The 24,929-nt window shown below is 34.2% G+C and overlaps 1 protein-coding gene across 4 annotated transcripts in view; it reads right to left on the bottom strand.

The window, feature by feature from the left end:
* Positions 1–24,929, bottom strand: part of ATR (ATR serine/threonine kinase) — a 128,765-nt gene that overhangs the window by 24,166 nt on the left and 79,670 nt on the right. For all 4 annotated transcript variants that reach the window (XM_007502105.3, XM_056808650.1, XM_016425253.2 and 1 more), the window contains 12 exons: positions 23,321–23,412; positions 21,086–21,177; positions 20,654–20,831; positions 18,054–18,233; positions 16,967–17,126; positions 14,278–14,457; positions 11,366–11,508; positions 7,529–7,626; positions 6,242–6,474; positions 5,353–5,487; positions 3,928–4,131; positions 2,296–2,439 (listed from right to left, as the gene is read on the bottom strand). In XM_007502105.3, the coding sequence (XP_007502167.1) occupies positions 2,296–2,439; positions 3,928–4,131; positions 5,353–5,487; positions 6,242–6,474; positions 7,529–7,626; positions 11,366–11,508; positions 14,278–14,457; positions 16,967–17,126; positions 18,054–18,233; positions 20,654–20,831; positions 21,086–21,177; positions 23,321–23,412 (1,839 nt within the window). The remainder of the gene's footprint in view (positions 1–2,295; positions 2,440–3,927; positions 4,132–5,352; positions 5,488–6,241; positions 6,475–7,528; positions 7,627–11,365; positions 11,509–14,277; positions 14,458–16,966; positions 17,127–18,053; positions 18,234–20,653; positions 20,832–21,085; positions 21,178–23,320; positions 23,413–24,929) is intronic.

The raw sequence follows: 24,929 nt of genomic DNA, 5'->3' as shown, positions 1-24,929 counted from the left end.
GGAGTCCAGAGTTCAAATCTCCATTTTTACAAGAGGGGGAGGGGAGCAGCTCCGCCTGGGTCCCTCTGTCTTTCTAGTAATGAAGGGGGGGGAAGGGGCGTGGCAGCGGAACATGAGGCAGCCATGTGCCCACAGAGAGTTCTCTGTGTGCCATTTATGGCACCCATTCCATAGGCTTGCCATCACTGTTATAGACTCATATGAAAACATCTTCTAGCAGACTTCAAAGTTATACAAGTCTGACCTAATTCCGATTTATCAAATTCCTAAGAAGGTGACAGGAATAGCTTAGCTCCCAATTTTAGAACTGAATGAAGTAAACACTGAGATAAGAACAGCTCACTCATATGCCATCTGCTCAATTTCAAAACGAGAGCTATTTTAATCCCCTCCCACCCCCCACCCCCCATTAACCAAAATACACTATTTCATACTTAGGTAAAGTAATTGATAGCAAAATAAAAAACACTGTGGAGACCTCATTAAACCATTATTTACTATAAAGGCATATTTAAATATCTGAATGATCTTGAACTCCTTTTAACTAATTAAAATATCAAAAGGATATTGGTATATGGCAATCTGGCTTATAAAATAAGTCCTATGGTATGGGTTCATGTGAGAAGATTATAATAAAACATTAGATTTTTATGAATAAATGACTTTAATAAGCCTCCAAGATTATTCATACTTCATAATGCCAATAATGGTAAAGTCCAGAAAGGCTGGAACAAATTTAATTTGAGGCCAGGAAAAGATTTAGAAAAAAAAATCTAAAACACATGAAAAACTATTGAAAAGCTACTTGCTATTCTGCTAAAGAAAAAGTAACCTCCTTTGAAATATTGGCTTTAAAAATACTGGTTTTGATTTTTCTATTATTTTTGATTCAGCTATATATAAACATCATTTGCTAAAAACTATTTTGTCAATCTTATGACATATTTTGGGCCTATTAATTTTACTTTACCTTAAACAAGTTGAATGAACTAAATGGGAAAAAAAACATGAAGCTTTTGCAAAAGAAGTTTAAAAAAAAAGTATGTATCATTTCACAGCAAAGCTTTTGCAGTATCAACCCAAGGAAATAAATTACGTTAGGGCTTATAAATGCTTGAATTTACAGAGACTTAAATAGTGTTATTAAAAGAGAAATTTTGCATTGATTTTTAAAATTTTAATAAAAAAAAAACCAAACCATACCCTCTATCTTAGAATCAACACCATGTATTGGTTCAAAGGCAGAAGGACAATATGGGCTAGGCAATAGCGGTTAAGTGACTTGCCTATGGCCGCACAGCTAGAAGTGTCTCAGACCAGATTCAAACCCAGGACCTCCCATCTCTAGGCTTAGCTTTTTATCCACTGAGTCATCTGGATGTCCCCTGCATTAACTCTTTTAAACAAAATTTTATTTAATTAGTTAATTTAGAATATTTTTCCATGGTTACATGATTCATGTTCTTTCCCTCCCCTCCTCCCATCCCCCTCCTGTAGCCAACGAGCAATTCCACTGGGTTTTAGATGTGTCATTGATCAAGACCTGTTTCCATATTATTAATATATGCATTAGGGTGATTCCCTGCATTAACTCTTAAAAACATCTAACTAATCATTCCTCAGACGTCATATCTGGGGTAGCAAGGAGTTGAGAAGACCTGAATGCAAATATGACCTCAAGACATTTACTAGGTTCTGTATCCCTGGGCAAGTCACTTAATCCTGTTTGCCTTAGTTTTCTCATTAGCAAAATGAGCTGGGAATGACAAACCACTCCAGTATCTTTACCAAAAAAGCACCAACTGGGGTCAGGAAGAGTCAGACATGATTGAAACAACTGAACAACAATTACAACATGCCATATCCATAGGGTGAAATTAACAAGTTTTTTCCTTCATTATGAGTTGAAGAAAACTACAAAAAGGTTAAATGCCTATTAATCATCTATTTTATATTCTATAAAGGACTTGAAAGAAAAACAAGCAGAGGCAAAATTTCCTCTTTCATATTTGTGTATGTACATGGTTTTTCAAATTAAAAAACCCATTACTAGTATAATGAAAATTCTATTTTAAAAATCTGGGTTTTTTTTTTGCAACATGGCTATAATACGGAAATATATTTTGCCTTATTTCACATGTACAATTGATATCATGCAGCTTATCTTCTCAATGGGTGAGGAGGATCTGGAAGAAGAGAGGGAATTTGGAATTCAAAATTTAAAAATGCTAAAAATTTTTTCTAGATATTAAATCTGGTGTACAAATGTTGAGATAAAACCAAGTATTTCCAAACCTTATTAATCAGGGAATTAAATTCCATGAGTCTACAGTCTTTCCTTAGGTCATCTTTTGGCTTACACATCATGATATAGAATTTTCCATCTGATCCTTTTAAAGAGATCTTTTTTGGTTTCTGAAGTGAAGGAAGAATTTCTACCTGAAAGATAACCATTTGAGCATAAACTGGATTGAAATTTGACAGTTAAAATGTAATATTTTGAGTACTGAAGTATTAATCATAACTAAAAAATTAGAATAATAACTGATATAATTTTATAAATGTGTTCTTTTATCAATTCTGTTCAAAGCTTAATGGTTTCCTTAGGGATGTAATTTAGAACTTTGAGGCTTACAAATGACTTCCCTCAAAACAGTTCTGAGTTATGAATTGCAGGAACTATTCCCATTTTAGAGGAGAATAATAGAAGACTCAGAGAGAAACTTACTTATAATCATGTAGCTGGATTGAGTCAGGATTTGAAGAAAGGCCTTTTGAGACCAGTCCTGAACTTGTGTAAAGCATAATTTTTGAAGAATTGGTAGCAGGGGTATTTAAGTCAAAGGAAAAACTACAAGGTTTGACACGTGGCAATGATACACTTTTTAACAAAGGTACTGGAGTATATAGGTCCAAAACAGAGTCATTACACTGAAACATATAATTTAAGGAAGCTTTAGAATTATCAAACGATGCGGCTGTTGCACAAAATATTTTGGGAACTCTTCTTTTGGAATTGTTCTATGAGAACATTATTTTGAATAACTGTAAATCACAAAAAGGAATGAAAATTAATTTCTGAGACAAGTGTGGTGAATGAGGTGTTATATATCAGGGATGGTTAAAAATGAGATATAAATAAACTTGGTTTTCTTCTGTGGTTTATAAATTGGTTCTGAAGGTTATTCTAAAAATATTTTAAGCAAAAGTAGCAGAATAAGGTTGTGGCTTAAAAGAGTGACTACATTGAAGGAGAACAGTCATTTAAATGTATTAATATGTTTGTTTAACAAGGCAATATTTTAATATCACAGAGGGTAGTGTGGTGTAAAGAGCACTAAAGTGTGAGTCAGCAGCTACCTAGGGTCCAGTCTAGCACCTGAACTTAATAGCTGTGTGATAAGGTAGGTTCTCTAAGTCTCAGTTCCTTTATTTGTAAAATGAATATAATGCTTATAGGACCTACCCCCCAAGGGCTGCTGTGAGGATCAAAAGTGAAGAGCTCCATAAACATCACCTATTATTATCATTTTTGGAAATAAAGAATTGCCTAGTTTTGTTCTTCCTCTCCCTTCCCCCATTTCTTACCATATAGCATAGTTTTTTCCCCCCTCACTCATATTTTCTCCTTTGGGACAACAAGAACGGTTAGTGAAAAAACATACTGTGTTTCACACATATGCAGCATTTTATGATCTGGGCACATTGTGAGTTAGGGGAAATAATTTTTTCTAATAAAAAATATAATTAAGGTTAAAGTTAAATTATCTGAGGACATTATCAAGTCCTAGGATTTTTAACAACATTGAATATTAGGTAGAGAATAAATTATTTCTATAGTAGTTATGACTTTTAAAAAATTAACATGAAGAAAAGCAACTAAACATGTGGAAATGAACGATATAATCATATAATGTTCAATCTTACCATATCATCAAAGCCTGAAATATAGGCCCAATGTCCAGGAAATGGGTCATGGTTAACATGAGTGCCAGGAGTTGACGGAAGAGTTGGTATCATTACAGATTGTAAGGGGATTAGTATTTCACTAAATGTTGGTTCTTCTACTAGTTTTTTAAGGGTTTTGAAATGAACACTCATACTTAAAGTAGCACTACTACCTCCATCAACCTAGAAAAAGACAAATAGTACATTTTTCATATCAAAGTTCTCACATGCTTCTTAACCACAAAGCCAAATCAAGCCTTGCACTATAGTTCCCCAGTTATTTTTTGCCCATCAACAAAGCTTGAATTCAAATTAGTAAATATTTATTAAGTGCCATTTACATGCAAAATACTGTGGTAGGCATTGAGGATACAAATATAAAGAAAATAAAATTGTATCACAATTAAAATATTCTATTTAAGCTCAAAGTTCTTTCATGGACTTAAAAAAATTGGTCAGAAAAAAACCTAATGATATAGCTATGCTTTAGATATTATTTTAGTTAGAAGATGAAAAAAGCCATAGCACCAAGAGAATATATCCTATACATAATAATAAACATATAAACTGGGCAAGAATTATACCCTCCATTTTGACTACAGAAAAAGAATCAGGGAAAAAAAGTGGCTCTAAAAAAGTTATATAGCAAAGCAACAACAAACTTTAGGGAAGTATTTGGGTGAATATTTACCTAGTTTTATTCTTCCTTCCCCCCCCCTTCCCTCATTTCCTACTTTATAGCATAGTTTGTTTTTTCCCTCATTATATTTTCTCCTTTGGGACAACAAGGACTGTTAGTGAAAAAATTGTAATAAAATAATAAAAACAGTGAAAAATCTAATAATAATAATAAAAAAGAAAAACATACTCTGCTTAAAACTCATGAACATTACCACTCATCTTCTGACTAGTGAACTTACTAATACTGAAGTCCAACACTGAACACAGCTACTGGTAAGGAACAATTAAAAACAACTTAATTTTGTTTTATCTGAATTGGATGAATTGTAATTTAGTGGTTTAGAATATCACAAGCTCTATCAGCAAGCGTTGGGTAACTGAGTTATTGGCCTGTCTTTGCAACCCTTATTATTACAAATAGGTCAATGTTCTTAAATATACTAAAGGTTTTAAAATGTGAAGATATGATGAAATTTTTAAAATGAAAATTTTTATAAATATTTAAATGGGTTTTCTAAAAATCTCATACTTAAGGTTGATGATAAAAGCTCATTGAACCTTAAAATAATAAGCTTTAAGAAAATTCTTTATGAAATGCAGAGCTAATTCAGGAAAACTATAAAGCAGTTGATATGAGAGATAAAACAACTCAAATCATGATTCCAGAACTCTTCAAAAATTACCCCACGGTTAGTCTGTAAATAGTAATACTTTTTACAATACCGATTTATTGCACAATTCTAGAAGTTTATCTGTTAGGCGTGTTGCATCACCAATGAATTTCCCTAAAGATTTCTTCATTTGAATAGCTTTATTTAAGATTTCCTTGCATCTGTTTACACGCATGGGATAAGAGGACTGCAAGAAAAAAAATGTTTTTGTTAAATTCAACTTACACATTTATTTCTGAAACATTTAAGTATAATATAAATCAAGTTTAAAGAAAATCATCAATTTTCATTAATAATTCACAACTGTGAGTTATAAAAAATGTGAGCTATAGAACTCATATTTCAGATTACTTATATAAAAACACTAATGAAATATGCTATCATTTGCCATGCTTACTATTGTTAAATTATTTGACTCTAGATAGGAACTTTGGCTATTACCGTAACCTTATTAATGTACCAATTACCTCAATTTCCATGGAAATTGTCTATAAATTATGAAAATTGTAAGCTACGGTGTAATTTTTTAAATACTCGCAAGTTCATCTTTAATTTTTTTTAGTGGGTGAAGGCTGGATTTGTGATTCCAATGGTATAGGGAATGGTATAGGTTCACTCCCTACTGCAGAGCAGCAACTCTTGCAATTCAGTCTTAGAGTTGCTTGGGGCACAGCGATGAAATGCTGAGTCCACTATCATACAACTAGTATGTGCCAACCTTGGGCCTTTCTCTCTGCAAGGCCAGCTCTCTGGATATCTTGCTTTATGGCCTCTCTTTTGCTTCACAATATATACTCCAAGAAAGAAAAAGAAATTGAAAATTTTCTTTTACCTACAGACTAAAACGAGAAACTACTACTGCTGCTGATAATTAAAATGACACAACTATTTATAGTTTAGTCTTTAATATTATAAAAAGAAACGATCAGTTATTAAATTACCTTAGAGACAGCTGTCATCATCCACATTGCTTGCTGAGGATAGGTTAGAAACACCTTGACAATAATTTCCATCAAAACAACAAAAACTTCATCATAAGAATGACAGATTCGAGAGATCAACTGTGAAAAAGCTGTTAGAAACTGGTAAGGTGCTAAATGATTTGTGTGCTCTGTGATCACCTTGTTTATTTTGGCTAAGTCATTTCTCATTTGTAAACGATCAGAACGACCAGCTAGAAGAAACATGACAGTAAAATCAATTTTACAGAAGTATACATTTCTTTTAAAATTTCAGGTTAAAAAAAAATCTTTCCTAGACTTTAAATTCTGAATCTATGCTATAATCATATGGAAAGTTATATGTCTGTTTTTGAATGGGAAGGTATTTCCTATCATATACTTTAGTATCTTCACTTACCTATTTACCCCATTTAAGGGTATTAGGTATAAAGTGAAATAAACAAGATAAAAAAATTATTCTATATGTGGAAACTCCTTCAGCCTCTGTAATCAGCATTTAAAGAATCAGAATTGTAGAACTATCATTTGAAAAATTTCTTTATTGGGCTAGATGGGAAATGAATTGAGGTCTAGAGAAAGTTGTTATCTAAAGTCACAACATTCTCTAGAAGCAAAGTTGTCAAAGACTGTTTATTTTTTGTAGTCTGCTTAGTTAAAATTAGGGGTAATCTGATGTTTGTACTACAATGAGTCCCATTGAAAATTAATCTAAATTAACTGTCCTAAATCTGTATTTGAGCAGCCTCATTTGCTCAGGTGCAAGAAGGCATTCTATTTTTTTTTTAAACCCTTACATTCTGTCTTGGAGCCAATACTGTGTATTGGTTCCAAGGCAGAAGAGTGGTAAGGGCTAGGCAATGGGGGTCAAGCCCAGGGTCACACAACTGGGAAGTGTCTGAGGCCAGATTTGAACCTAGGACCTCCCATCTCTAGGCCTAGCTCTCAATCCACTGAGCCATCCAGCTGCCCCCCAGATACCTATTTATTGAACCTAGGACCTCCTGTCTCTGGTCCTGGTTCTCAATCCACTGAGCCACCCAGCTGCACTATAGGAAGGCATTCTTATTCAGTTAAGGGCATGTTTTCCTTTGAAGACTCTAAGACAGATTATGTGATCAATATTCCTAGGAACAAAATTGCAGCTATTTAATTTGCCATTTTTCTAGTCTCTATATCAAACTTTCACAATTTAATAAATTATTAGCATAAATCTGATTTTGCAAGAAACAATTATTTAAAAATATTTATATGGTAGAAAAATTATACCTTTTTCCCATTCATATGCCTTAGCACCAAAATCAAGCCACAGTGATAACATTCTAGGCATTGACTGATATATGAATTGGTTACCATATTGCAGAGACCTATAAAGTCAAGGAGTATTATTATTAATTATTTATTATTATTGTATCACTTTTTTATAGCAAGAGATTTGAAATCTAATGTATACAGAATTTGTTAAGAATACTTGGTAAAGCTCTTACATTGAAGCAAGCATTAGGAGTACAAAGCAAAAGCAAAAACAATTCTTGTCTTTGGGGAGCTTATACTCAAAGAAATAAATATAAGACACACAAAGAATAGATTTTCAGATCAGAAAGAGCTAGCAGCTAAGGGGCAGAAAAGCTTCCTGTAAAAAGGTAGAATTTGATAAAGTCTTAAAGAAGCCTTGACATTATCTAATTTCTCCTTCTATCTATCTAATACTAAAGTTTTGTTTTGAATTGGCCTTTGGCCAAACCTAATGTTCTGTATGTCCTTTCCTTAATTTTTATCTATCCATTCCTTTCTATTTTACTGACATAAATCTAATCTAGATGCTTACTGGTATGATGGGAACTGTATCTTTTCTTTTCCCCTATGAACATTAGGCTAGTGCTCCCTTGAAAGATGATTCAAATGTTTCCTGGGGTTAATAAGCCCAGGGTTATACCTCCCTTGAAGTAGCTTCCTGAAAGCCTCTGGACATACTGACCTGGCTTCCTGTCCATTTATGAGTATAAAGAGGCCCACTTATGTGAAGTTGGTATCCTGGACATCTAGCATTTATGTTTGTATTTAGATCTAATGAGTACCCTGCCCTGCTAAGTAGATGTGTTTCCATATGGGGATGAGATTCCTTTTCTCTAGCAAATTGCTGGAATACCCTTGCCAAACATCTTGTTTTTGCTATGGCTAAGTAAACTTCCTTTTGTTAACTGTTGAATAACCTATGAACAACTTTTCATCTTAATGTGTAAAGTAAAGAGGTACCTGCCTGACAGGTCAAGTCTGTCCCTTAGGTCTAGAGAATCACTGAAGCAGTTAGGGGCCCTTTGACCACCAATCTATTCTTTTCCCAGCCCTATACATTAATACTAGACTATTTTTTTCTATAATATAGTTGCTCAATTTCCAAAAATCTTTACTGTTTCTTCTCTGCCTGCATAAAGAATCTCAAACTCTTCAGTCTTCTTCTTTAAGTACTAGTCAAATTAATTTTCCATTAACCTTCCCTCTTTCCCACCATGAATCACATGTTTCACATAGATCAGAAGTTCTCAACCTTTTTTGTGTGTGTTTTAGACCTTTCTGGTAGCTGGCTGAAGTCTAAGACCCCTTCTAAATCAAAGTAAATGTTAGAGGTCAATAAAAAAAACCCAAAGTATAACTTAATTCCCATTCAAGTTCACACTCTTCTTACCCACTGAAATCTATACAAAGGACCTGTGGAGGATGATCTCTAGACCTATGGCAAGGATGGCAAACCTTTTAGAGATGGGAGTGTCAGGCCCCACCCCATCCCATCCAGACCAAGTGCCAGGCCCTACCCCCCTTTACCTAAGACAGGGGAGGGAGGAAGCTCTCCCTTTGGGCAGCTGGGCCGGGGGTCAGGTGATGAGAAGCATGTGTGGAAAGAGGGAGGAGAGTGGCCTGAACACTCCCCTCCCCTCTAGCTCTGCTGCCTGTGAGCTGCTGACCTTACCCTGTGTGCTCCCATTGAACTGCTAGGTAGAGGGGCAAGTGATGTGAAAAAATGTTGTCAGGCATGGTAGAAAAGGGGAGGGGAGCAGCTCTGCCTGAGTCCCTCTGTCTTTCTAGTAATAAACCCTGGGGGTGGGGGCAGGGTGGTCTGTGTCCCCACAGACTGTGCTCTGTGTGCCATCTTTGGCACCTATGCCATAGGTTCACCATCACTAACCAATGGGATAACCCTTGATTCTATAAAAAGAATTTTTCTTCCTCATATTTTGAATATAAAACTTTCTGAAATGTATCATTAATTTTTCTGCTTCTTTAAACATTGAAATAATGATATTATATATTTAATGAAATCTTTCATAGTACCTAGAAAAATGGCATAAGGCACTCAATAAAAAAAGCATATTAAATATAAACTGATATTCAAGATGGCAAATTCTAAAGTATATTAGATAAAGATCAAGTTCAGACCATGATTTATAGCAGGAAAAAAACAATTTGCAAATTCATTCATTCATTATTCTTCTGCATACATTTCAATGTTGAACCAGACTATATATAGATTTCTGCCTTAACTTCTGTGAAGATTAAATTAACTCTCCCCTGCCCATTTTTATATTTAATCACTAGAAGTATACATACTCCACTTACACTTGAGTGGGAGAGGTCTGTGACCCATGTGATAATGGGTGATGAATCAGAATTGACTGACTGCCCCCTGGGCAGTCCTAAGCAAAGTTTTAGCTGTAATTGGTACACGTAAAATAGAAGGACGTGATGAAAAGAAATGGTCTTTAAAAATGCCAAGAACTTCCTGTGAAGGGTCTTTTTGGTCTTTCGTCTTCGACTTGACTTTGGAGCTCTGACTGAGGATCTTGGACTGCTTCTATCCTTAAAACTATCAGGTGGGGTGAGTGAAAAAGGCCAATTTCCTTGATTTTCTGAAGGGACTAGCCTCAGGAGAGACCTATCCTATTGACAGAGGCTTCATGCAACCCCAGGTCCTCAACTCAAGGTTGAGGCCCCTCCGGCTAAGGGATAATTAGCCCTTCCTGATTGAGCCAGGTGCTGGAGCAAAATACTTAGTGCTAGATATCTTACCCTATCCTCTCTCTGATTTCCTTACTTCCACTTTCTATATTTTATTAAAAAAATTGCTAAAATAAATCTCTTTGGAATTTGACTAAATTCCTGGTGACTCTACTCCTAAGTAATCTAGTCCAACCTTTTATATTAACCCCTTACATTCTTCACCCTTACAGTATAAGACATTAGTAGTATAGCTGGATTCAATAATGCTTCAATTTTGTATTCGGAAGTGAAGCCTGGCCAATATTCTTGAATGCTTAAAAGCCCTGATCCAAGCTTTACTGCTTTACTGAAGTAATTCTTGCTAATATATTGCTCATTAAAATATCCAAAAGTAAGCAATTTCACAAATGGATTTAACTTGTCATTGTCAGGGCATTAAAAGATAACACCATATAGTGGAAGAATAAATGGAAATATTGCTAGAAGCCAACTTAATAACCTATTTTGAGCAACCTTTGCAAGTTAGAGTTTAAAGCAAAAAGATGGATGCCAGACAAGGGTTATCAATATAAACAAGGTTCAACTTACAAATGAGTGTGCAGTCCAAAAGGGTTCATTTCTTACCTGTTTAGAATTCAGAATGCATTTTTCCATACACACAACTTTTCACTAACTGATTGCTATGAATGAAAAACGTTCAGGTTCAATGACTATTTAGAAAACTCTCAATGAGTCTGAGAGGACATATAGTCATCTGCATTTATGAACTGTCCAAACTCTGGTTAGCTGTGTCATCTCATTCAATTTCTAATTAATGTAAGAAGTTCGTTAACAGTATGGGAAATAGAGAAAGCAGAAAAATTATTATTAAGATCCCATTATTAAGTATTTTCCATTAAAGACTTTGTTGTGGACGTTTTCAAGAATTTCCAGATCTCAGATATTTAAAAATTCTTTCAATTTAAATACCCATTTAACAAATTACATCATACTGTAAAGAAGAAAATGTACCCATTTCAATTCTAAATGCAATGTTTTGCTGCGTGAGTATAAGTAAGCCAATCAGCTCTACATATTCATCATGCAGAAATACTACATCTTAAGCATCACCTCCCAAAGTGAAGAACTATGTATCTTATCAGGTCTCCCTGCTTCTCCATTTTGTTGTCGGTGACCATAGGCATCAATTTGTCATAGTATTTGGCAAGGTAAAAGTGTCCATCCTCCCATTCTGGCAAGAATAAAGTTACATCCTGAAAATGATAAATTGGAGAACTTAGCTTAGAAAATGTGATTGGAAATCCAAATAAGAAGTCTTCCTAAAAGAAAACTTTAAACCCTTATTTTCTGTCTTAGAATCAATATTGCTTATTGCTTCCAAGGCAGAAGAGAGGTAAGGACTAGGCAAAAAGCTAAGTGACCTGCCTTTGGTCACACAGAAAGTGTCTGAGGCCAAATTTGAACCCAGGATCTCCCAATCTCTGAGCCTTGCTCTCAATCCACTGAGCCACCTAGCTGCCCCCTAAAAGAAACCTTTAAATAAAACATTTATGGTTTCTCCATGATTTCTTTAATAATAAACTTATCCAAAAAACAAAAAGTTGGTCATATAACTAATAAGATGCTTGAAGTCCTCACAAACTCCTCAAAATAGGAAACTGTGTGTGCTCTGTCTCTACATACCAAGAAATCAGAATCGAACAAGGGAAGATCTTGACAAATTAGGCAGAGAAGTCTAATATCTAAGATGTTCATTCCCACACTGAACAGGGAAGCGAGTAGAATACTTCCCATCAGCTTATGCTCTGGCATCCACTCAGCAATTTCTTTGTGGCTAAAGCTATGACTGTCAGCAAACTCTTCCCTCACCTCGTGGCAAAGGGTGCCACCAACACATAGCAGACTTCAATTGTCACTACTCCCTTGCCATAGGAAGGCAGCAGAGTATTCTACTTGGGATAACAATGTGCCTCAGCAGAATAGAAGGAAATGGGGTAAAGTACACAAGTGTGTGTGGGCTACACCAGGTCTAAAGGAAAGCACTGGTACCCAAAGAGGCAGAGGACCCTATGGACTCCCAAGAGTATGTGGAATCATATAGCATGGTGTCCCCAAATGGCTCATGAGAAACAAGAATCTTGAAAACAGAGATTAAAAGGTTATAAATGGCAAAAAGTATGGCATATACAGCAGAAATAAGAAAAATAGAAAAACTTGAATTAAAGGTGGCAAGAAATGAAAGACAAAATAACTGATTGGAAATACAAAAATACTGAAGTAAAGGATAATCTGAAAAAAAGATGCAAAAGACAGTTAGTATTTAAAGAATATATGATTTCTATACATAAACATTGATCCTAATCACAGGATTTGCTGAAACAACTTAAGAATTATAGGTTATCCAGAAGAACATGAGTCAAAAAAAAATGATCATAATGTAATATATGATTTCTTAACATAGAAAAATAAAGATAATCAAAAAACCACACAGATCATCTGCAGAAAAACAAATCTTAACTAGTGCATTTAATACTACCATTATATCTTCAATAACATTTAGAAGACAGTGAGTATTCAATAAAAACTATGGGCAGCTAGGTGGCTCAGTGGATAGAGAAGGATCTGGAATCAGGAAGAACTGAGTTCAAATGCAGCTTCAGACAGTTACCATATGATCCTAGGCAAATAATTTAATCTTTTTGTCACAGTTTTCTCAAGTAGGAAACTGACATAATAATAGCACTTTTCAGGGTGGTTGTGAGGATTTGATGAGATGTTATTTGCAAAGCAAATAGTAAAGCATAATAGTAAAAGTAAAAATAGTAGGCATGTACTACAAGTTTGTTTCCTTCTTTTTCATGTTACACATAAACTTTTTTAAGCAACTCAAATACAGGTCTTTGAATAAGAATTCCAGTAATGACACATATGATTTAAGAAATAATTTGCTGATATCATTGACAATTTTCTTAGAATTAAGGTTTCCAGAGATCTCTTCATTCCTAGATCTCTAAAGAGACATTGGGGAAAAAAACCTCTTTATACCTACTGTATGTTAACAGACTGAGTGTGATAAAATCCCATTCCTACATTTTACTGTGGGAAGAAAGGGTCTCTGGAATCTCAAAGGTCTTACCATCAAGGTGTAAGTTTTAACAGAACTTCTCTTAAACTAGAAGGGCTTCTAATATATATCCTATAATGGATTATATTTCTGTTATCCTAAAATTACTCTAGGTAAGTCCAGAGAGGCTTGTCAACAAAAATATGGCAAGTAATATCCATCACAAAGAGATTTGAGATCTGTCTCAGAGAAGAAAATACTCACTGTAATAAAAAAACATGGGTTGCTAAAGTATTGACACTTAAGAGGAAAAATCTATAACTACTCAACAAATATTTTAGAGAAGTGAGATGTGCATCTGAAACTACAGGTTATATTAGTTCTTCTCCTCACCAGAAAAGTAACTTAATTATAATACCTGAAACCAGCCCAGAATCTAAATATCAATTCTTTGTTAACAAATTGTATCCATAACTAGCTTCAGCTTTTACAAATTCATTTTAGTTCACTTAAAAGAAACACAAGTAAAAGTAATTTGGACAAATAATTAAAATTTTTTGATTTTAAAAACCTTTTAATAAAAATGTTTTGACACATCTATACAGTAATGCTGACATTTGCAAAATGTTACAAAACAATTGTCAAAAATTGTTTATATAACTGAAAAAAATTCAACTAAAAATAATAATATTGATGTTTATCCATAATTTTAATGAATATGTTCCTTATTCATTCTGGAGAGTTTTGAACATTTTGAGTGCAATAAACAGGTAAATTGTTCAAATGTATATTCCATTTTTAACTTAGTATGTTCAAGTTTAAATGTTTGGTAGTGGCAATATTATATGCATATTGGCAATATGGCAATAATAAAATAAGCAAAATACTGCCTCATTTGTGCTTTATTATTCATGTTAAGGGTGTAATTTCTGTTCACTAATTAAAGAATATAACTTGCCTTATATTTTTTCATAATTGCGTTGCTTTCAGAGTTGGCTGTTTCTTCCATAAATCGACCCACAAGTAGCATAGCTCGACCATGGATTAGCTTATTCTTACTGTCAGTTGGAGCTTCATTCTCAGGAAAACATAGCTCAACCCCTTTTTGAAGAACGATTAATGCCTGGTGAACATCACCCTAAAAAAAAGATTTAAATGTTTTGGTTTTAAACAACATTTTTTAATATGTTTATATTGTTTGTAACAACAAAGTGCATAATACAAAACATTTGGGTTAATTTTGTGAATCTATGAGGTCATTAGTCGACTTCATGTCTACTACAATATATTTTTTTTGACTTGGCTCCCATTTAACGGATTAAGGCAAATAAAATTCTGCTTCTATAATAAACTTCTAAGTGCAAGGAGATTTGAACGTTATGTAAAATCCCAATAGCGATGGCAGGGAGCTGTCAAACCCACGCTGTCTGACATGGTCACATGTAGAAACTGGAGGTCACAAAGTGGCCCTTACTATTGGAATTGCTATGATTATTGTTCTCTCCCTAGTTTCAGGAAAAACAATATGAAAGCAAAATGCTTGCAGGATTAATCCCACTTTAATCCCCCCAGAATACCACCAAAAAGATCATATCTACAGAATTAAACCTAAAAGATACCTTTGTACCCACTTAGGTGGAAAAAACAAAACAAAACAAAAAACCTCTCCTTTTCCCTAGGCTTAAACTTCTAGTAAAAAGCACATTCATTCTCTACCCCCAATGCAAACCCAGGGACAACAGGCATATTAACCACTTCTCAGGCATAGGCTAGTACGTGATACCTCATTGGCTTGTTGTGTTTACTGAAACTTAAGAAACATTTCTAAGATACCTTGGTGAAATACAGAAAAATGAAAGCTGGAAATTAGAAAATACCTAAATCTGGATTGTGTTGATTTTACCCTTTGATCCTGCACTTAGTAGCAGTGTTTTTTGTTAGTTATCTCCCAAGTAATTCTGATTGATTATGTAAGCTGATTAAAAGCAACAATGATTTTCTTATCTGATCATCTCACAGGTCAGTGGGGACTGACCTCTGGTTGCCCTGCCTGTGATGAGAAAACATCTATCATTAGTAAGCTTTGCTTTGTTAATGAAATCCATAGCAACTTGGTGTGCAAGATGGACATAGAATGTTAATTAGACGATGTGTTAAAAGTTAATGTGTGGCATATCTAATTATCTGTAAGAAATCATGTATGCTGAAAAATGAGACTGTGTGCCAAGAAGTTATGCAACCACCAAGCTATAAAAATAAAGATGACCCTGTGCCTAGCGGAGCAGTTCCTTGTAACCCACTGTCTACAAGTTGACACTTTCAGCTGTCTCCCACTTTGCCGTCACAGCTGACTGCTGGTCAGTCTTCAAAAATCAGCTATGTCTAATGATCTCTCATGATCTCTCGTGATTCTCTCTCTCTCTCTCTCTCTCTCTCTCTCTCTCTCTCTCTCTCTCTCTCTCTCTCTCTCTCTCTCTCTCTCTCTCTCTCTCTCTCTCTCACCTTCCATCTTGGAATTAATGATGTGTATTAGTTCTAAGGCATAAGAGTGGTAAGGGCTAGGCAATGGGGGTTGAGTGACTTGCCCAGCTGGGAAATGTCTATGAGGTCAAATTTGAACCTAGGGCCTCCTGTCTCTAGGACTGGCTCTCAATCCACTGAGCTACCCACCTGCCCCCAGCTTGTTTGTTTCTTGATGGGAAAAAGATCACTATTTCCTGTTTTTAACTGAGAAGTTTTTCTTCTCTTCATCTAAAATCCTATTTATAAGAGGATAAAAGCATCCCAAATTAACCTTGACTTAGGATTGAATATGGGTCACATATTGTGCTTGATAATTCCAGACTAGTGGCGAGTATTAGGAAGTATGAAGACTGGGAATTTGTTCAGCTTGTTACACAAATCCTCACTGTACTCAATCCTTCATTATTATAAGCCTGACTGGAGCACTACTGGGTGTTTCCGTCTATGACCAGAGCCATTGCATATTTCAGAAGTCACATTTTACTTCATTGTCTTTTTCAGAAGCAAAAAGAGTAAGTAAATTGGGACATGCCCCTAGGAAGTTAGTCCTAGTCTCGGAGAGAGGAACTCTCAGCTCTGATCTCAGGAGATGAGAAATCAAATAAGGATTGGGTTCGAGTCCTCATAGGAGGAGTGATGGTCTCCCATCCTAAAGATAGGAGAAGAGATGGAATGGTTTGTACCCCCCTTCCCTCTGCCCTCATTGCTTCATCTAAAGGGAATGAGGAATGATTTAAAATAATTGAGTGCCTACAACATACAAAGAAGAATAAATAGTCCTAGACCTCTAGTAGGGAGATGTATATAGAATAGAGGAAAAATGTAAAGATTATGTCAATGCTGCTTTTGTTCAAGTTTAGGAAGACACTTAGGAACTTCCAAGCAAAGAAAGGAAGGATATGGACAGTAATAGGACCAGGAGTTCCTGATTCCAGACAAGCCATTATAGGTAAATAAGAAAGAATGCTGAAACAGGCTTAGGCATTATCTCTGCTAGTAAGTAGGAGCCAGGAATACTATCCAGACCTCTCAGTCCTTATTCCTCACAAGTAGATAGCAGCAGGGGAAGGCACAGTTAAAGACACACATTAGTCATACATTAGTGATATAGTCTTTTCTGTTACCTTGGACCACAGCCACTTTGCTCTTTCCACGTACAATTCAGCAAGTCGTGATTCCCCTGCATTAAGGAGAGCATTGTAAGCTGTCTGGTGATGGCCAGCCTTTCGGGCAACTCTGGCACTCTGCAGCCAGCATTCTCCAACCATTTCGCTATAGTCTGGTCTAGAGAAATATTCCAAAGTGCACTATATGAATACCTTAAGTGAAATATCCCACCTCAACATTTAATTCAATTCAATGCACATTAATATAGAAAGTAATGAGATACAAATTGGGGAAACAAAGACAAAAATTAGAAATAGTCCTAGCTATCAAGGAGATTGTATGCAATTTTCTTTCAAAGGAATCTAATAACATCTCCTTTAAACACTTTGTTATAAATTCTTTCAATATTTACCTACTTTCATATATTTTAAGCTCATGAAAATTGATCATAATAAATGGACATTTATGTAAAGGTATAGAAAAACCTTTAAACACATAAAGGAATGGATGAATGAATTAGGCCATGTTGGCAAACCTCTAGCAAGCATACCAGAGGGTTGCCCCCTTCCTCCTCTCCAAGTGTGCCTGAGGTCATTTCTCATATGTCCTGCTCCTTTGTCCAATGGGAGTGCTTCCTCCCTCCCCTGTCTGGAGTAAGGGGGTGGCTCACATGCTGTGTGAGGATGCAGTTTGGGCACTTAGTTTCTAAAAGGTTTGCCATCATTGAACTAGGTTACAGATAGTAAAAATGATAACACCATCTTACATTTCCCTCGATGTTCCAATTTACAAAGTAGTTTTTGCATTATAATTCTGTTAAACAGGTATTGCTAATATTATCCCAATTTTCAAAATGAGAAAACTGAGGCTCAGATAGACCTATTCTTAGTGATACAGTGAGTAAATATAAGATCTCTTGATTTCAAGTCTAATGTTCTTTTCAATAATATATGTTGATTACATCCCAAATAGATGTGTAGTTTTAATAACAGAAAGGTAAACACTGACAGACAAAAAAATTAGAATGGAAAATCCTAAAAGCTTATACATAAAACATTGAATTCACAAAATTTGATATTAAGAATATGAAATGAAAAGACAAACCTTTTTTTGAGACTTAATAAAGCTCGACGCAGTGCCAAAATGGGCTCTTTGGCTCGATAAGAATTCTGGGTCATTTCTAGACGAGCTAACCAGTTGAGGGAATCTTCTTGATTACTATCCCCTGTAGTCTGTTGAAATAGAGGTCTAATGCTATGTTCTAGTTCACAGAGCATATGTAATCTAAGGAGAGATAAGAAATCTATATAAAAGCTTGTCATTCAGCCATATGAATCATATCAATAACGAAGAACCAAATGTTATAACCAAATATTTCTCGAAGTAGTGTGACATAAGGCCTGGGGAAGCTGACCTCAGTGTCGAGGAGAACTGGGTTTAAATCCCACCGCAGACCCATTTAGCCAGGGCTGGGTGATCCCTGAGCAGGTTACTGAATTTCTCAGGGATCTGGACCAGAGGAGTCAAACATAGGTTGCAACACTCCCAAATTCCAGATTAAAAAGAACCAGATTAAAATGTGATTGGGAAATATCTAACAAAATAAAAAGAAATAAAACATGGATACCACATTAAAACTAGGTCAATATGAGACCCACCAGGATCCTTAAATACAGACTAGTGTTCTTAATTTTTATTTGAATATGATGCTATTGCTCTCAACAACTAAGATTTGAAGTTTCACTGAAAATACAAACCGAAAAGATCTTTCTCAATCGATTTAATTACATGTACAGACTCTATTCTTATATATTCTTGATATAGAAATGGTAAAAATTTAAGATAAAAAACTTGTGTATAAAACATTAATTTATAAAATTAGTTTTCTGTTTTTTTCTTCAATTTTAAAAACCAACTACAATAAAAGGCTTCAGCATACAAGCAACACTACTAAAAAAGCCAAACTTTTACATATCCAAGTAAAATATTTGATTTTATGATCTGCAGCCATCATTTTGAGTTTTCTTTCTAATAGCCGAGTTGTTTCCTTTCTAATATTTTCCATAACTCCTTGTAACCAATGACATAAAGATAAATAGCAAAGCTTATGGAGTCCAGTTATATGCAGTATACATACATTCAGGCATGCATACATATGTATGTACATCATATGTACATTTATATGTGTGTATATATGATATACGTGTGTGTGTGTGTGTGTGTGTGTGTGTGTGTGTAAAAACAACTATTTCATTTGTGTTCTCAACCTACAACCTTGGTCTTATTGGCCCCAGGATCTAATAAAGTGGGCAAACAATAAAAACTGCATTATGCACATAATGTGGTTGTCTATATATATATATACATATATATATACATATATATATATATACTTCTTGCAGACTAATAAATGAAAAAATTCATTAAAATTCAGTTTTTTTCTAAGCATCTCAAAAAATTAAAGTTTTTTGTCATCCTCCCCTCAGGTATAAAAAATGTTAAAAATTTTGTTTTCTGTTAAGATAGTATCTCTCTGGAAAATGATATTCAACCTATACTAAAATAGCACTACTAAGATATTTAAAGACTTTTCTAATAGCTGAAATATTGTTTTATTATAGTAAACTAAAATTTACAAAAGTGAACCACAAATTATATCCGAAAAATTATCAATAACCAAAATAAGATGTTTGTAAGTAGCACAGGCTGATGACTAAAGAATAAATAATAAATTAGATGGAACCCACAATGAGTTATTTTGCTGTTTTAAAAAGATTTGTCTTCTTAGGTTCTATTTCAATGTGTCTTTATGATGTAGAAGTGACTATAGGTTCTCAAGAGGTTATATGTGGTTGGCCACTAGGTGACTTAGTAGATAAAGAGACAGACTTAGACAGGAGGTCCTGGATTCAAATCTAACCTCAGACATTTCCTAGTCATGTAACCTCTACTGCCCAGCTTTTACTGCTCTTCTGCTTTACAACCAATATACAGTATTGATTCTAAGGCAGAAGGTAAGGATTTATTTTTTTTAAATGGTTATTTGTTCTGGCTGAGTAAAGTCTGTCAGGTCCATCTGTAAACATTAAAATTAATATCCAATACTCCAAGTATTATATTTAAGAATATTTCTTAAATATTTAACTTGAAGCAAAGGGAAAGTACAAGCTAGAAAAACCTAGAGAACTACCCTGCCTCCACGTGGAACAGAGAGCAGGGAGACACGCTGAACCCACAATAAAAATCCCAACCATAATGACGCACATGCACGAAAGGGAAAAGGGAATTGTGAGAAATGTAGTTCGAAGATTCTAAATTAATACACAGCACAAATACAAAGCCATTAATAAAGGACTGGCAATCAGAAAATGATTTTTTTGGGACCACTGCAACTTACTAATATGTGCAGGAAGTGCAATTTGTATCAAGTAGAAATATTCACAAAGATGAAATTATAGATCCATGAAATATTAGTGATGTGGCATAAAAAAATTCCTTAAGTGCAAACTCAGGCTAAAAAATGGTTGGTCAGAAAGGCGTTTTCTTTTTTTAGTGAATCAATGATCGTAGGGCAGCTTGATTTAACCAGATATGACGTAAAAACATTATCAACATCTACTATGAACAGAATAAGTTATAGACTTGTCAGATGAGGTTTTAAGAAATTTCATTAAAATACTAGACTTAGAGAAATCAAAAAGTACCTAACAATATATTCGTATCCACGCTGGTATGAGCCTCTTTCAAAACTTGCTGCTGAAAGAGGTACAATTTGTTCTGATCTGACTAGCTTCAAAGTTTCATAAAAAGTTGTTGTTTCTCTTTTTTTGGCTGATAATAATAGTTGTCCTAGTCTTACACTCCATGTTGTAGACTTTCCATCTGAAAAATAGAGAATCAAGTCATTTCATGTCACAGGAATTAGTGTACAATTAACTGTCTAATTTAGTAAAGTGATCAGTAAAAATCCTCAGGAGTTTAATTCATCTAAAGTTATTTTAAAAACAAATACTTAAATTTTATTTTAAAATACCTAAATGGAAAAAGGAGAATACACAGATGGAAATATGAATTACACACATTGCCTGAGTTTTTAAGTGTATTACAACTGTTTGTATTTCAAAATCCAATTTTACCTGCTGCCAAATAGTTTTCCACTAAATCCCACTGTGATAGTTTCCAAGCTGCCTCCACCCTGTATGTGTTTAATTCATCTGTCCATTCAGACCTATTTAGGGAAAAAAGTCAAATCTATTTAAGCTCTAAGTGGAGACTTTGAAAAGACTCACATATATAAATAGTAGAATAAAGGATTTAGCTACAAAATGTCCAGAGATAAGACAGCTTTTCCTTCACTCCTAAGTACTTCATCTCCCAATAGTTTTTTATGTAGTTCTATTTACTCTATGCTCTAAGAACAAATTCTGGTTCCAGGACTATATATTAAGTTGTCATAATTAGTTGTCTCCTTGCTTTGAATAAAAGTAAAAAACAATTAACATATTAAACACCTAGTAATATGTTATAGCCACTGTCCAAGGTGCTGAGGATAGAGCTATAAAAGTGATACAGTCTAGTAGGAAAGAGATACAAGTAAAGGAAGACGTGATAAAATGGTAGCAGTACAATTATGTAAACTTTTTTGGAAAAGAAGCAACTATTTGAATTGGAGACAGGGATAAAAAAAGTAAAGTCAGCATCAAATTCAAAAGTAGGAAGAAACTCAGGTTGGTCTCATTAAAAAAATGTAAAAACACAACATTTAAAGCTTTAATAAGTACTTATAACATGTTTGTCACTTTAAGCTTGCAAAATCTCTCACATGAAAGTTGCCTATTTTTTCCTAAGGCACTTTGGTTATAATTTCTATATCAAGTATACAGTATGGTCTGGGATTATGATCCAACTAGCTAGGCTTTCCTAAGGCATGTGTAACAGAAAGGACAGGAATAAAGCAAAACAGCCAGTTACTTATGCTTTTTCTAAGAAAAATTACTGAAGTAATAGTACATAAAACTATTTTTTCTGTCTAAATGTAAATATGATACTTGGTTTAGAGTAAGGTTTAAAGAAATATAATAGTAGGTACAAAATAATTATTTTTAACAAATTTGTTAACCAACAAGACACTCAGTTCTTTTCTCATTTACAAATACATACTGTGACTATATAAAAATGCACTGTCAACAACTTCATCAACTATTTGTGTAACTTATTTAAAAAAAAAGAATTTATTTGCTTTATTTGGACTAATAATTAGTTTTAAAGCGATATGTGTTCATATTTATTACATTCCTGTCCCTTTTTGGAAGGGGAAACCAGCTCTCTGTTAATGTTGGCTCTATTACACATTGTTTAGCATTTAAGCTGGAGGAGAGATATCAGGCAAGTAAACTGGACATGAGTCTGCAACAGCAAAGACTTTTTCTATCTAATTTATTCCTACTCAGGAGATTACTCTGAAAACGACATATTGGTATCATTCATTCTCATTTATTCCACTGCAGAAACTGATTCCAAGCTTACTTTTCAAAGAGAATGTCTTTCTTTCTTTGAACTGTACTTTATAAAGAAAAAAAAATTAACTAGCTATATAGTAATTTCTTCAGTCTTCTACTGATATTATAAATTAAGCCCAGCAGTTTTACTTATTATCATCACTTTTTAGGTGCAAAATGCATTTAAATTTGCATTTAAAATGCAAAAAGATTTTGGAAATTTGCTACCAGAAGATTTAAATAACATAATACAAAGATCAATGGATTTCTAGACCTAAGTCATAAAATTCAACCTCCTTAAGCTTCATTTACCTAATTTATAAACTGGGATTCATTCATAGTTTATAAGCAAATACTCTCATAGAGTTACTGTGAGCAAAGAGTTCTGTAGACTATATCAAACAAATATATATAAGATATTATTAATTCATAGGGCAAAGATCTGATTAAGGATGGCCAAGTCTGCTAGCCAGAGAGGGTCTCTCTAAATGAACTACAAATAATTTAGGTACCAAAAGACTAACAAGGACTTTGCACATAGCAGTCATTTCCTGAAAATGGTATAAAGCATGTGAGTAAGAAGTTAAGTAAGAAGTTAGGTTGTGAGGATCAAATAAGATAATGCATATAAAGTACTTTGTCAACCCTTATACACCAAGTAAATTATTGTGAATTATTTAAAGGAGAATATTACTATCATAAGGTAGGATAAAATGTATTTTTGGAACAATGCTATGTTGACTAGAACAGTATTTCTTACAGCCTTACATGTTTCATGAGTTTAGAAGATATTTTATTTTCTGATGTTACTTGCTGAAGATTCCTGAATTAGACAAGACAATTAAGGAAAATTATGCCTTTAAAAAATATTACCTGTTAGCATGCACGCCATTCACCTGAGTGATTACAGTGGACAACTGACCAAGACCTAACATGGACTTCACTACACCATGATAATGAATGATCTATAAATTGAAAAATATTTAAAATATCAATGCAATTACAGTTACATCAAATGAACATTAAATTGTTTAAATAATGTTATAAAAACATCACCCATCACTCCATGATTACTATTTTAACAACTAGCTGCTTTAGCAAAATAATCAAGCAATCAATGAACAAGTATTTAAGTGCCAACTATATGTCAGGCACTGTACTAAACATAGAGGATACAAAGACAAAAATGAAGCGGTCTCTTTCCTTAAGTAGCTTATAGTGTAAGGGAGGAGACAATACATACATATAAAGTACATATATTACATATACACATAGTGAATAGAAAGTAATGGAGCAGGGAGTATGCTAGCAGCTAGAGGAATGAGAAAAAGCTTCATGGAGATAGATGGTGATTCTTACAGGAAACCAGAAATTCTAAGAAATTAAGATGAGGAAGCAGGGCCTTCTGGACATGGGGGAAGAATCAATACAAAGGAACTAAGATAGAATAATGGAGATCTATGTGTGGAGAGGATGAAAAGAATTAAGGATGAAAGCAGCATAGCACATCTAGACATTAGACTATATTTTAAGGCAACAAACTTTGAAATTATCTAGTATTGGTTAAATAGATCAATGGAACAAATTAGACAAGAGAAATTGAGAAACAATAGAACTCAGTAACCCAGAGTTGGATAAAATGGAAAACAAATTTCCTAGGAAAAAACTTCGTATTTGATACATTTAATTTAATTTAATTTTAAACCCTTACCTTCTATCTTGGAATCAATACTGTGTATGGGTTCCAAGGCAGAAAAGTGGTAAGGGTTAGGCAATGGGGGTGGGGGGGGTTGGGGGGGGTGGGAGAGTGTCAAGTGACTTGCCCAGGGTCACATAGCTGGGAAGTGTCTGGGGTCAGATTTAAACTTAGGATCTCCCATCTCTATGCCTGGCTCTCAATCCACTGAGCTATCCAGATGTCCCCACCCCCACCTCTTTTTTTTAAACCACATACATTTTCAATGGATATAGGACTTTAATTTTAAAGAGTATACTACAATAAAAACTGAAGAAAAACAAATCATATATCTCTCAGAATGATGGAAATGCATTTTGAATGAAACCTGATACAGAGGCAATTATAAAAAATAAGATAAGTATGTTGATTACTTGAAACTGAAATGACTGCATCTAGGATAAGAAAAGAAGTGGTCAAATGGGAAAATGGGACAACATAAATATATGTAGGATAAGAAAGGAAGTGGCTGAATGGGAAAAAATTCTTTGTATCAAGTTTCTCTGATCAGGATTTGTATCCAAGATATATAAATAATGAATAACACATATAAAACTAGTAACCATTCTTCAATAAATAAAATGGTCAAGGGATATGAACCAACAGTTTTCAAAAGAACTGTAAAGTAGACACCATTGTTGTTCAGTTGTTTCAGTTGTATTTGACTCTTCATGACCCTATTTGGGGTTTTCTTAGCAAAGATTTTTATGTGGTTTGCCATTATCATTTCCACCTCACTTTACAGAT

This window comes from Monodelphis domestica, chromosome 8 (genome assembly GCF_027887165.1).
Source record: "Monodelphis domestica isolate mMonDom1 chromosome 8, mMonDom1.pri, whole genome shotgun sequence".
In the NCBI taxonomy this organism is placed as follows: Eukaryota; Metazoa; Chordata; class Mammalia; order Didelphimorphia; family Didelphidae; genus Monodelphis; species Monodelphis domestica.
Note: the sequence above shows the minus strand (reverse complement) of the source record. Positions and strands in the feature narration are given on the sequence as shown.